General features: G+C 45.0%; 1 protein-coding gene across 2 annotated transcripts; it reads left to right on the plus strand.

Annotated features, from left to right (window-relative positions):
• The first annotated feature begins 213 nt into the window (after positions 1–213).
• Positions 214–3,697, plus strand: LOC106589653 (TATA-box-binding protein). 2 transcript variants are annotated; one of them, XM_014179892.2, is made up of 8 exons: positions 214–503; positions 1,123–1,228; positions 1,337–1,662; positions 1,821–1,908; positions 2,099–2,190; positions 2,276–2,443; positions 2,624–2,718; positions 2,809–3,697. In XM_014179892.2, exons 2-8 carry the CDS (start codon positions 1,178–1,180, stop codon positions 2,886–2,888), a joined length of 900 nt encoding a protein of 299 aa, XP_014035367.1. In that variant the 5' UTR covers positions 214–503; positions 1,123–1,177; the 3' UTR covers positions 2,889–3,697. The 2 variants fall into 2 exon arrangements, with proteins under 2 accessions (XP_014035367.1, XP_014035368.1); XM_014179893.2 differs by having other exon boundaries at positions 271–503; positions 1,104–1,228.
• The last annotated feature ends 9,584 nt before the right edge of the window (positions 3,698–13,281 follow it).

Below are 13,281 nucleotides of genomic sequence, written 5' to 3' on the forward strand. Positions count from 1 at the left end.
TATAAAAAATAAAACAAATGTGAGTGTAGTGTTAGACGGTAGGGTATTTATTTTTAGTTATTTTTTAAGCGAATTTATAGCAATGGTTATCAACTGTACTGCAGGGATGGAACGTAACTCCTTCTAGAGTGGAGTTATACGCCAGTCTAGTTGGTGGCGCTAATGCAAACGGTATTGGATGCCAACCGCAGATAAAGTTAATCGAAGAAGACTACACACGCTCAGGTCAAGAAAATATATAATGCCAACCCCTTTTATTTTTTTCTTGAACAGCACTTTCTGTTTTTGATTTGGGGGAACTGTTGCCCCTGTACATTGTCAGAGAAAATAATCAAGAATGTAATAGGAACTTTGATGGATGCCAACCGCGGTTAAACCTCATCGGAAAAGGCTTAGGAACTTTGACACCGGAAGTGGTCACTGATGTCGCTGTTTAGAGCAAGTGCATGAATCAGTGGAACCATCAGCTAGCCAAAGCTCCTTTGAATGTTATAGAGACGGGGGTGAGTATTTGACATATTTACGGAGTCCCTTCTCAACACACCAGCATCACTTAGTGAGCAAAACACTAACGACCACACGAGTGTTGCAATTGTAGTAGCTAGCTTGCGTTGGCTAACGTAACTACTACGCTAACCTGGCCAACTGCAAGTCAGATGCGAAATTTGCGCCAAACTGTTTTTTTTTAAGCTCACACGAAGTTGCATGGTTTCTATAAACAAAAGCATACATTGCAAAGTTGGATTGAATTTCAGTGCGTGGTGTTAAAGTGCTAGGTAGCTATGTTAAAAGTTCGCGCGCCACTGTAGCGGTAGCTAACTTAGTTAACGTTTGTTAGCTGACTGGCTGCAAGGTTAACACATTAGATAATTAGCTGTCTATAGTTGTAAGTTAGGTACTGCTGCATTGTGTGGTCTAGTTGAGTGATAGGTCAAGTTTCCATTGACAACAGTGTTTGGCACCGATTTCCCCAGTCTCAATGCTTAGCCAACTTTCTGTATGTGATTTGTCTATTCTTTCTGGTCAAAAGAAGCGATCTAAGGGGTTCGCTGCCACGCTCTGCTATTACGATTTATGACTGTTGTCGAAATTATCAAACCCAGAATTGCTCCTACTCCTCAGAGAATTTCAGGCCTTTGAGACGGCCAGTCAAGTGAACGCTTCATAATTTGAGGACATGGAGCAGAACAACAGTTTGCCTCCTTTCCAGGGTCTTGCCTCCCCTCAGGTAACTAATTTGAGTGAGACGTTATTGTTGTCAACACAGGAACAACATTGCTCAAATGTTTTAGTTTCAACTAGCCTAATTGGGGGATTGTTCTTCCATCTGTCAAAGGGGGCAATGACTCCTGGTATGCCCATTTTCAGCCCCATGATGCCCTATGGCAGTGGTCTGACTCCCCAACCTGTCACGAACACCAACAGCCTGTCTCTCCTGGAAGAGCAGCAGCGGCAACAACAACAGCAGCAGGCTTCGGCCCAGCAGGCTGGGGTGCCAGGGGGTTTGGGACAGACACCACAGCTTTATCACTCCCAAACGGTCACCACCACCACACTGCCAGGAAACACCCCCCTCTACACCGCTACACCGCTAACCCCCATGACACCCATCACACCTGCCACTCCTGCCTCTGAGAGTTCTGGGATTGTCCCTCAGTTACAGTAAGTGTTCCTGAACAGTTCATTAGTCTCAACCCCTATATACTCCTATAAAGCTGAAACACAAGACGCTAATAGATGAAGGTGAATAGTGATGTGACCATATCAACAGCGAGAATCTCCCATCCTGATGGCATGGTTTATTTCCTTCCCTTTTTTAGGAACATCGTATCCACTGTGAACTTGGGCTGCAAACTTGACTTGAAAACAATAGCACTGCGAGCTAGAAATGCTGAGTACAACCCCAAGGTAAGCATAAATTGTTATTCTTCATTTGCACAAATCATTGTCAGGGCCCAGGGAAAGGTGAAATAGTACCAGGCTAAAATGTAACTAGAATGGGCCCACAAGGCATGTTGCTTCGGGTCTGAGAATGTCCCACCAAGACACTGTTCTATTGACAAAATGTACAACTTTCTCAACTGTTCTTGTCTTACAGCGATTTGCTGCTGTAATCATGAGAATACGAGAGCCAAGAACAACTGCACTTATCTTCAGTTCTGGAAAAATGGTTTGCACGGGAGCCAAAAGGTTAATATCTTTTTTTTAAAGACACAAAGCATGTCAAAACAACATCTGTTTAAAGACCTCATCATGCTCCCTCCTACCCCTTTAGTGAAGAGCAGTCCCGCCTGGCAGCCAGGAAATACGCCAGAGTCGTGCAGAAGTTGGGCTTCCCAGCCAAATTTCTTGATTTCAAGATTCAGAACATGGTGGGCAGCTGTGACGTCAAATTCCCCATTCGGTTAGAGGGACTTGTACTAACTCACCAACAGTTCAGCAGGTTTGTCATATTCACTACTGCAAAATTAAAGCCTGTAATATCTGATGGGATGCATTCTTATACGTGTAATTCTGACATATTTTGTACATTGTTTATAATACTAAGATTGGTATTCTAAAGTGATTTAGTACTGGGAGCAAAGATTAGAAGTAGGCCTACATTTTTTTCTTATTTTTCCAGTTATGAACCTGAGTTGTTCCCTGGGCTAATCTACAGAATGATCAAACCCAGAATTGTCCTACTGATATTCGTTTCAGGCAAAGTTGTATTAACAGGTGAGGTTTTTCTCCTTTTCCTAATAACATAGAGTAAGGGCATTTGTTGTCAAATGTAACTTTACTATCCTTTTTGCTGCTTATTTCAAGGTGCAAAGGTGAGAGGAGAAATTTATGAAGCATTTGAAAACATCTACCCCATCTTGAAAGGATTCAGGAAGACGACGTAAATATTTATGCCTGCAATCTTTTTTAAAAAATTTAATAGTCACAGGGGAACTTGCTCTGTTGTGACCAGTTACATTGGGACTCTGATTGGACCTGTACATTTTAATCAGCAAGTCGTGGACCCCTCCTAATCACCTTAATGGTGATTGGATACTAGGGGAAATGCTGTATTTTAGCAGTTTTATTTGTTTTTAAATGACTCTTGCTTGATATTAAATGAGGCAGTCTGGCTGACAATTTCTTTTCATTGAAGCATTTAATTTTTCAAAAGTAGGTTTTAAGATGTTATCCTTCCGTTTCTCAGTGCATGTTTGTCCACACACCCTACAAGCAGACATTCAAGATTCCTAACCTTATTCTTTAAATGTTTTTTACAGTCAATTTAACTGTTATATGACTAATCTCCAGATTGAATGTTACTTAGGATTGTGTTGCAAGGCTTACCAATTTGTCTTTATTGCAACAATATTTTTTGTACATATTCCATTTGATAACTCTTTGCTGCTGAAGTCAAGAAAATGGTGGAACATTCATCATGCAACCTTGTGCATCTGAGTGTTATTAGTAACTATGTACCTCAGATGTGTTATTTTTCTCATTCTGTTTTTGGTCATTTTAAGTGCTATTTTAAGAACAGTCATGTTTTAATGCTAAAATAGACAAACTAATTCACCATGGATTTTTGTTTCAATAGTTGATACGTACTGTATATTTGGTCTACGAACTAAGCACACGAAAGCAGTCAGTCATTATGTCCTTGTTTTAAATGTTATTTTGCTCCATTGTGCACAATTAAATATTCACTTACCAATTGTGATCTCCCTCGTTAGTTAAAAAGCTTTTTTCAGGGTATGGCAAGATTTTGAACTAGTCATAATTTCACTGGATTAATCAAATGTTATTGGACATGCGTGTTTAGCGAAATGCTTGTTTCTAGCTCCAACAGTGCAGTAATATCTAACAATACACACATCTAAGTGGAGGAATGGAATTAAGAATATATAAATATTTGGACAAGCAATGTCAGCGTGGCCTAGACTAAGATGCAGTACAATAGAATACAGTATATACATGAGATGGGTATGTAAACATTATTAGTAACTAGTGTTCCATTATTAAAGTGGCCAGTGATTTCAAGTCTATGCATAAAGGGCAGCAGCCTTAAATGTGATAGCTATTTAACAGGCTGATGGCCTTGAGATAGATGCTGTTTTTCAGTTTCTCTGTCCCAGTTTTGATGAACCTGTACTGACCTTGCCTTCTGGGTGAACAGGCAGTGGCTCGGGTGGTTGTTGTCCTTGCTCTTTTTGGCCTTCCTGTGACATCGAGTGTTGTAGGTGTCCTGGAGGACAGGTAGTGTGCCCCCGGGGATGCGCTGGGCAGACTGCACCACCCTCTGGAGAGCCTTGTGGTTGCGGGCGGTGATACGAGTAGCGCAGCAGTCTAAGGCACTGCATCTCAGTGCTAGAGGTGTCACTACAGACCCGGGTTAGATTCCAGGCTGTATCGTGATTGGGAGTCCCATCGGGCGGCACACAATTGGCCTAGCGTCATCCGGGTTAGGGTTTGGCCTTGGTAGGCTGTCATTGTAAATAAGAATTTGTTCATAACTGACTTGGATCTGTAAAAGTTTGAGGGTTTTAGGTGCCAAGCCGAATTTCTTCAGCCTCCTGAGGTTGAAGAGGCGCTGTTGCGCCTTCGTCACCACACTGTGTGGGTGGACCATTTCAGTTTGTCAGTGACGTGTACACCGAGGAACTGGAAGTTTTCCACTGCAATCCTGTCAGTGGATAGGGGCGTGTTCCCTCTGCTGTTTCCGGAAGTCCACGATAGGCTCCTTTGTTTTGTTGACGTTGAGAGGTTATTTTTATTGCACCACATACCCAGGGCCCTCACCTCCCTGTGATGCTGTCTCGTCATTGTTGGTAATCAGGTCTACTACTGTTGTGCCGTCTGCAAACTTGTTGATTGAGTTGGAGGCGTGCATGAACAGGGAGTACAGGAGGGGGCTGAGCACACATCCTTGTGGAGCTCCAGTGTTGAGGACCAGCGAAGTGGAGGTGTTGTTTCCTATCTTCACCACCTTGGGGTGGCCCGTCAGGAAGTCCAGGACCCAGTTGCACAGGGCGGGGTTCATACACTTGCCTTCTCCGTATACACTTGCAAGTTCACAAGCAGCATCACAGGCAGCCCAGATCTTGATTCCATATTTTGCTGGTTTAGACTATGTACTGCCTGAAGGGGCAGCGGCCCCTAAATGGCATAAGCTGCTCTACAACAGTAACGTTGGGCCCAGGGTTGTAAAACAGGGGAAGGCAGTCCAGCCACTTGTCCCACAATGACCTGATTGTAGCTAGCTTGTCTCTGCCGCGGAGCTGGTCTGGTGTCTCGGTTATTGAAGCGGCTATTCCTGGAAATAATGTGGAACGGAAAAGTTCTCTGTCAGTTTCTGCATCCCACATGGATTCTGTGGATTCCCCATTGGATCTGAAAACACCAGCAAGGAGAAGAACCCCAAAGTATGCATGTAAATTAGTTTGATCCATCTCCTTCCCACCAAATTAGTGCAGTCCAGAATGATTTAAAATATTATTTTTCCTAGTTTTTATTTAATTTTTTAAAATATATCAAAATAATGTATTGTAATAACATTGTGCGGTTCCTGCAAGACATTGTGTAGTTTCACACACTACAAAGACTAAGAGTGCGAGAAAAGGGGGAGCCAGGCAGGTTCTTGGTGCTATGTTGAAACAGCAGGCCCAGGGAGGAGGAAGACAGAGTGAAGGTACACAGCAACCCTTTTTGTTTAAATTTGACTTATTTTCACCCACACACATGGTGGACCTGAACACCTCATATGTAATATAAATGTGTAGAGGGGTACAGTGTGGACTCAATGAAAATGTGTTATTTTACATGGCCAATTAATTGCATAATTTTATTTGAGTAAACATTGAAAATGGGTCCCACAGACCCGAACACCACACAAGGGTTAACTACATTTACATTTACGTCATTTAGCAGACGCTCTTATCCAGAGCGATTTACAAATTGGTGGATTCACCTTATGATATCCAGTGGAACAACCACTTACAATAGTACATCTATATTTTTTTTGGGGGGGGGTTAGAAGGATTACTTTATCCTATCCCAGGTATTCCTTAAAGAGGTGGGGTTTCAGGTGTCTCCGGAAGGTGGGGATTGACTCCGCTGTCCTGGCGTCGTGAGGGAGCTTGTTCCACCATTGGGGTGCCAGAGCAGCGAACAGTTTTGACTGGGCTGAGCGGGAACTGTGCTTCCGCAGAGGTAGGGGGGCCAGCAGGCCAGAGGTGGATGAACGCAGTGCCCTTGTTTGGGTGTAGGGCCTGATCAGAGCCTGAAGGTACGAAGGTGCCGTTCCCCTCACAGCTCCGTAGGCAAGCACCATGGTCTTGTAGCAGATGCGAGCTTCAACTGGAAGCCAGTGGAGTGTGCGGAGGAGCGGGGAGATGACAAGTGCCTGGATTAGGACCTGCGCCGCTTCTTGTGTAAGGCAGGGTCGTACTCTGCGAATGTTGTATAGCATGAACCTACAGGATCGGGTCACCGCCTTGATGTTAGCGGAGAACGACAGGATGTTGTCCAGGGTCACGCCGAGGCTCTTAGCACTCTGGGAGGAGGACACAATGGAGTTGTCCACCGTGATGGCGAGATCATGGAACGGGCAGTCCTTCCCCGGGAGGAAGAGCAGCTCCGTCTTGCCGAGGTTCAGCTTGAGGTGGTGATCCGTCATCCACACTGATGTGTCTGCCAGACATGCAGAGATGCGAATCGCCACCTGGTTATCAGAAGGGGGAAAGGAGAAGATTAATTGTGTGTCGTCAGCGTAGCAATGATAGGAGAGACCATGTGAGGATATGACAGAGCCAAGTGACTTGGTGTATAGCGAGAATAGGAGAGGGCCTAGAACTGAGCCCTGGGGTACACCAGTGGTGAGAGCACGTGGTGCGGAGACGGATTATCGCCACGCCACCTGGTAGGAGCGACCTGTCAGGTAGGACGCAATCCAAGAGTGAGCCGCGCCGGAGATACCCAACTCGGAGAGGGTGGAGAGGAGGATCTGATGGTTACATTTACATTTTACATTCTAGTCATTTAGCAGACGCTCTTATCCAGAGCGACTTACAGTAGTGAATGCATACATTTCATTTCATAATTTTTTTTCCCGGTGGTTTCTGTGGTTCACAGTATCAAAGGCAGCAGATAGGTCTAGAAGGATGAGAGCAGAGGAGAGAGAGTTAGCTTTAGCAGTGCGGAGAGCCTCCGTGACACAGAGAAGAGCAGTCTCAGTTGAATGACCAGCCTTGAAACCTGAGTGATTTAGATCAAGAAGGTCATTCTGAGAGCGATAGCAGGAGAGCTGGCCAAGGACAGCACGTTCAAGAGTTTTAGAGAGAAAAGAAAGAAGGGATACTGGTCTGTAGTTGTTGACATCGGAGGGATCGAGTGTAGGTTTTTTGAGAAGGGGTGCAACTCTCGCTCTCTTGAAGACGGAAGGGACGTAGCCAGCGGTCAAGGATGAGTTGATGAGCGAGGTGAGGTAAGGGAGAAGGTCTCCGGAAATGGTCTGGAGAAGAGAGGAGGGGATAGGGTCAAGCGGGCAGGTTGTTGGGCGGCCGGCCGTCACAAGACGCAAGATTTCATCTGGAGAGAGAGGGGAGAAAGAGGTCAAAGCATAGGGTAGGGCAATGTGAGCAGGAACAGCGGTGTCGTTTGACTTAACAAACGAGGATCGGATGTCGTCGACCTTCTTTTCAAAATGGTTGACGAAGTCATCCGCAAAGAGGGGGGGGAGGAGGATTCAGGAGGGAGGAGAAGGTGGCAAAGAGCTTCCTAGGGTTAGAGGCAGATGCTTGGAAGTTAGAGTGGTAGAAAGTGGCTTTAGCAGCAGAAACAGAGGAGGAAAATGTAGAGAGGAGGGAGTGAAAAGATGCCAGGTCCGCAGGGAGGCTAGTTTTCCTCCATTTCCGCTCGGCTGCCCGGAGCCCTGTTCTGTGAGCTCGCAATGAGTCGTCAAGCCACGGAGCAGGAGGGGAGGACCGAGCCGGTCAGGAGGATAGGGGACGTAGAGAGTCAAAGGATGCAGAAAGGGAGGAGAGGAGGGTTGAGGAGGCAGAATCAGGAGATTGGTTGGAGAAGGTTTGAGCAGAGGGAAGAGATGATAGGATGGAAGAGGAGAGAGTAGCAGGAGAGAGAGAGCGAAGGTTACGACGGCGCAATACCATCTGAGTAGGGGCAGAGTGAGTAGTGTTGGAGGAGAGCGAGGGGGAAAAGGATACAAGGTAGTGATCGGAGACTTGGAGGGGAGTTGCAGTGAGATTAGTAGAAGAACAGCATCTAGTGAAGATGAGGTCAAGCGTATTGCCTGCCTTGTGAGTAGGGGGGGACGGTGAGAGGGTGAGGTCAAAAGAGGAGAGGAGTGGAAAGAAGGAGGCAGAGAGAAATGAGTCAAAGGTAGACGTAGGGAGGTTAAAGTCACCCAGAACTGTGAGGGGTGAGCCATCCTCAGGGAAGGAACTTATCAAGGCGTCAAGCTCATTGATGAACTCTCCGAGGGAACCTGGAGGGCGATAAATGGTAAGGATGTTAAGCTTGAATGGGCTAGTGATTGTGACAGCATGGAATTCAAAGGAGGAGATAGACAGATGGGTCAGGGGAGAAAGAGAGAATGTCCACTTGGGAGAGATGAGGATTCCAGTGCCACCACCCCGCTGACCAGATGCTCTCGGGGTGTGCGAGAACACGTGGTCAGATGAGGAGAGAGCAGTAGGAGTAGCAGTGTTTTCTGTGGTAATCCATGTTTCCGTCAGCGCCAAGAAGTCGAGGGACTGGAGGGTAGCATAGGCTGAGATGAACTCTGCCTTGTTGGCCGCAGACCGGCAGTTCCAGAGGCTGCCGGAGAACTGGAACTCCACGTGGGTCGTGCGTGCTGGGACCACCTGGTTAGAGTGGCAGCGGCCACGCGATGTGAAGCGTTTGTATGGCCTGTGCAGAGAGGAGAGAACAGGGATAGACCGACACATAGTTGATAGGCTACAGGAGAGGCTACGCTAATGCAAGGGAGATTGGCATGAAAATTAACTAAACAACTGGGGAAGCGAGAGAGCAATTCACTAACAATTCACTGAAACGCTAAAATATAACTTTTCTAGCTACCACTAGAATTTAAAATTGATGTAAACTACAGTGGTTCAATGTTTCAGGAATAGGCTCAAACTTAGTTTATTCCGCTAGATAACTTGGTACAGTATTCTTCCGTGAAAACCCACCTAGTGCACCGTGTCCTATGACGCCGTAGCTAACTAGCTAACTAGCATGCGAGCATCCTATAACACATGGTTAGCACCAATACTTGGTAACAACAAGCTACCAATGGATCATTCGTGTCCGTGTCTAGTTCATTACGCAGAAGTAATTAAACGTTGGCTAGCTAACACAAAGTCAGTTCTGCTAGCTACACAAGTGGACTACACATCTCAAATGTTCAGAAAGTTAAGCTTACGTTGCAAAAATCTTATTGACTAAAAATGATACAGCTAGCTGGTGGGGTTAGCTAGCTAGCAGTGGGCGCGTTGTTGACTATGTTAGAGAATGTAGCTGGCTAGCTAACCTCGATAGTTACTCTGTACTACGCCTTTATCTTGATACAAAGACAACTTTGTAGCTAGCTAACATTACACTAGTCAAATCGTTCCGTTGTAATGTATATAGTTTCTACAGTACTGCTAATTGGAAAAGTTGGCTAGCTAGCTGTGGTGTTATGGTGTTGACGCCGTTTCGACTATAACTACTTATTGAACTGCATTGTTGGTTAATTTAATTTAAAAAAATATTTCACCTTTATTTAACAAGGTAGGCTAGTTAAGAACAAGTTCTCATTTACAACTGTGACCTGGCCAAGATAAAGCAAAGCAGTTCGACACATACAACAACAGAGTTACACATGGAATAAACAAACATACAGTCAATAATACAGTAGAAGAAAAGTATATATACATTGTGTACAAATGAGGTAAGATAAGGGAGGTAAGGCAATAAATAGGCCATAGTGGCGAAGTAATTACAATATACCAATTAAACACTGGAGTGATAGATGTGCAGAAGATGAATGTGCAAGTAGAGATACTGGGGTGTAAAGGAGCAAGATAAATAAATAAATACAGTATGGGGATGAGGTAGTTGAATAGGCTATTTACAGATGGGCTATGTACAGGTGCAGTGATCTGTGAGCTGCTCTGACAGCTGGTTCTTAAAGTTAGTGAGGGAGATTTGAGTCTCCAGCTTCAGTGATTTTTGCAGTTCGGTCCAGTCATTAGCAGCAGAGAACTATAAGGAAAAGCGGCCAAAGGAGGAATTGGCTTTGAGGGTGACCAGTGAAATATACCTGCTGGAGCGCGTGCTACGGGTGGGTGCTGCTATGGTGACCAGGGAGCTGAGATAAGGCGGGGCTTTACCTAGCAAAGACTTGTAGATGACCTGGAGCCAGTGGGTTTGGCGGCGAGTATGAAGCGAGGGCCAGCCAATGAGAGCGTACAGGTCGCAGTGGTGGGTAGTATATGGGGCTTTGGTGACAAAATGGATGGCACTGTGATAGACTGCATCCAATTTGTTGAGTAGAGTGTTGGAGGCTATTTTGTAAATTACATCGCCGAAGTCAAGGATCGGCAGGATAGTCAGTTTTACGAGGGTATGTTTGGCAGCATGAATGAAGGATGCTTTGTTGCGAAATAGGAAGCCAATTCTAGATTTAATTTTGGATTGGAGATGCTTAATGTGAGTCTGGAAGGATAGTTTACAGTCTAACCAGACACCTAGGTATTTGAAGTTGTCCACATATTCTAAGTCAGAACCGTCCAGTAGTTGGTGAACCAGGCGAGGCAGTCATTTGAGAAACCAAGGCTGTTGAGTCTGCCGATAAGAATGTGGTGATTGACAGAGTTGAAAGCCTTGGCCAGGTCGATGAATACAGCTGCACAGTATTGTCTTTAATCGATGGCGGTTATGATATCGTTTAGGACCTTGAGCGTGGCTGAGGTGCACCCATGACCAGCTCTGAAACCAGATTGCATAGCGGAGAAGGTACGGTGGGATTCGAAATGGTCGGTGATCTGTTTGTTAACTTGGCTTTCGAAGACCTTAGAAAGGCAGGGTAGGATAGATATAGGTCTGTAGCAGTTTGGGTCTAGAGTGTCACCCCTTTTGAAGAGGGGGATGACCGCGGCAGCTTTCCAATCTTTGGGAATCTCAGACGATACGAAAGAGAGCTTGAACAGGCCAGTAATAGGGGTTGCAACAATTTCGGCAGATAACTTTAGAAAGAGAGGGCTCGTAAGTAAGCATTTCACGGTAAGGTCTACACCAGGCCAGCGGCCCAAACACTTAAGACACACCTTCGCCAACTTAACCTCGCCTTATGCCCTTGGGGAATACCCATCGCCATCTTTGAGAACGATCCAAATGATAAGCCAAGCAAGGGAAGTTTGCAACGTAAGCCCCTCAGCTCTCGTTTTTAGGCGGCTTTGCGAGTGTACAATTATGTTCACTCCGAGCCTGAAACTCCCCATAATTCCATTCGTGACGATTGTACATCCACTAAGAAAAGTCTACGAAAACAAAATCAATGGAGAGGTCACCATACAAGTGTAAGTAAAAACGAATGACACATCTCGTAAAAAGTAAATGTTTTTGTTTGGTTTTTTGGAAATTGTTGAAATAAAACATTTTCCTTATTCCGAAGTTCCAGCTATGCAGGCCAACGTTCATTAGCTAATTCATTTGTTAGCTATCATACAGTAGGCGTATATTAATAATTATATTTAATATAAGTAGACATGCACTCAATTGACTGTAGCGCATATACAGCATCCACAAGCTACCGGTGGCAGAAAACACGGGAAAATGGTCTCTCGCGGGATGAACGAGAGACCAATTTCCGGCCAAGGGTGGGCCATTTAAAAATCAGTCCTTCCTCACCCTGCAAGTGTATACTCGTCAGAAGTGTCCACTTAATTTGAGGGCTGTGGGGATAGGGTGTGTCTTTTAAGTGTTTGGACCGTAACCCTGTTGTATTCGGCGCACATGCTGTTGGAGCTAACTCAGGAAGACTTGGAATGTCCAACTGAGGTTTGCCTCCAACTTTGCTGGGGAACTAATGACTCTGTAGTTGCAAGTGTTCGGCCTTCTCCAAAAACCCAAGAGCAACAGCTGTTTCTGCGATAGTGTTAATTTTACTCTTTGCCAAGTAACATATTTTTATCGTATTTCTTTAATCCCTGTCTAGCTGTCTGTCACAACAAATTCCAACGTGCGTCAAGGTTGTAACTTTAAAATGTGTCCTTAGTAGAGCAAGCCTTTGAGGAGGCAAATGTTCCCTGTAAATCGTGCTCCTGCCATATCACTAATTTGCAATTAAAATAGTTTTGCGTACCACGAAAACGTAATTAAATTGCATTCATCTGTCGGTCCAAGAAACGCTAAATGCATGATTTGTTTCATTCGGTTCATGGCAGCAACAGTGTCCCAGCAGCAAGATCAAGACTTCCGATATTGCTTTCAAAATAAAGGTCTGCGGTAAAAGGCTATGTGTATCAATCATTTTTGAAGCTTTGCATAGTGCATAATGTTAAAATAATGTTACAAAATGAACTACATCGGAGAAAAATCTTAACCAAAATGATTTATATTTAAGATGAATAATATTAGAAGGTGGAGCACATTGCGAAATAATTAATTTCAAGATGGCGCAGCAGTAAGACGTGTTTGTTTTTGTCCCATGTAAATATTCAGTCTTTTCTTTTTTGTGTACATTTCATTATATTTCAATCTCTTTTTTTTCCATTTTCGAATTAAATATACCTTCCTGCAACCCACCTCACCCAATGTGGTATGGATCTGCTATTTTTTAGACCTTATAACTGGAACCTCCATCAGTAGCTAGCCATCTGACGCTAGACAGCTAATTCGCTACTAGCTATTTACTCCTTGTTAGCCACTGCTAGCGGTCTTTACCTTTAGCTCGGACACCAGCCGCTTTAGCCCGGACAGCCCGGATAATACCTGCCAGTCTGCACAGCGCGATATCATCCCTTAGCATACCGGACTGCTTTTTCCCCCCACTACATCACTAGATTCCGGCCGCAAGCTCTGGACCATTACACCGGATCTTCACAGCTAGCTAGCTGTTACCAAGTGGCTATTGTGGCTAACACCCTTGTCCAGAAGCATGCACCAGTTAGCCTTGAGCTAGCCTCGAGCTAGGCCCATCTCCCGGCTAGCAAACGAAGTACACCAACTACAATACCTCTCTTGCCAATTGGCCTGGACCCTTTGTCGACACGGAGCCCTGCCAATCCATCA

Source organism: Salmo salar, chromosome ssa28 (assembly GCF_905237065.1).
Source record: "Salmo salar chromosome ssa28, Ssal_v3.1, whole genome shotgun sequence".
In the NCBI taxonomy this organism is placed as follows: Eukaryota; Metazoa; Chordata; class Actinopteri; order Salmoniformes; family Salmonidae; genus Salmo; species Salmo salar.

Bases quoted from the DNA above. Each gene is read 5' to 3' on its own strand.
- LOC106589653 (XM_014179892.2), top strand. From the start codon at position 1,178: ATGGAGCAGAACAACAGTTTGCCTCCTTTCCAGGGTCTTGCCTCCCCT. The intron at 1,229-1,336 runs GTAACTAATTTG...CATCTGTCAAAG, and splicing joins AGGGTCTTGCCTCCCCTCAG to GGGGCAATGACTCCTGGTAT. The intron at 1,663-1,820 runs GTAAGTGTTCCT...TCCCTTTTTTAG, and splicing joins GGGATTGTCCCTCAGTTACA to GAACATCGTATCCACTGTGA.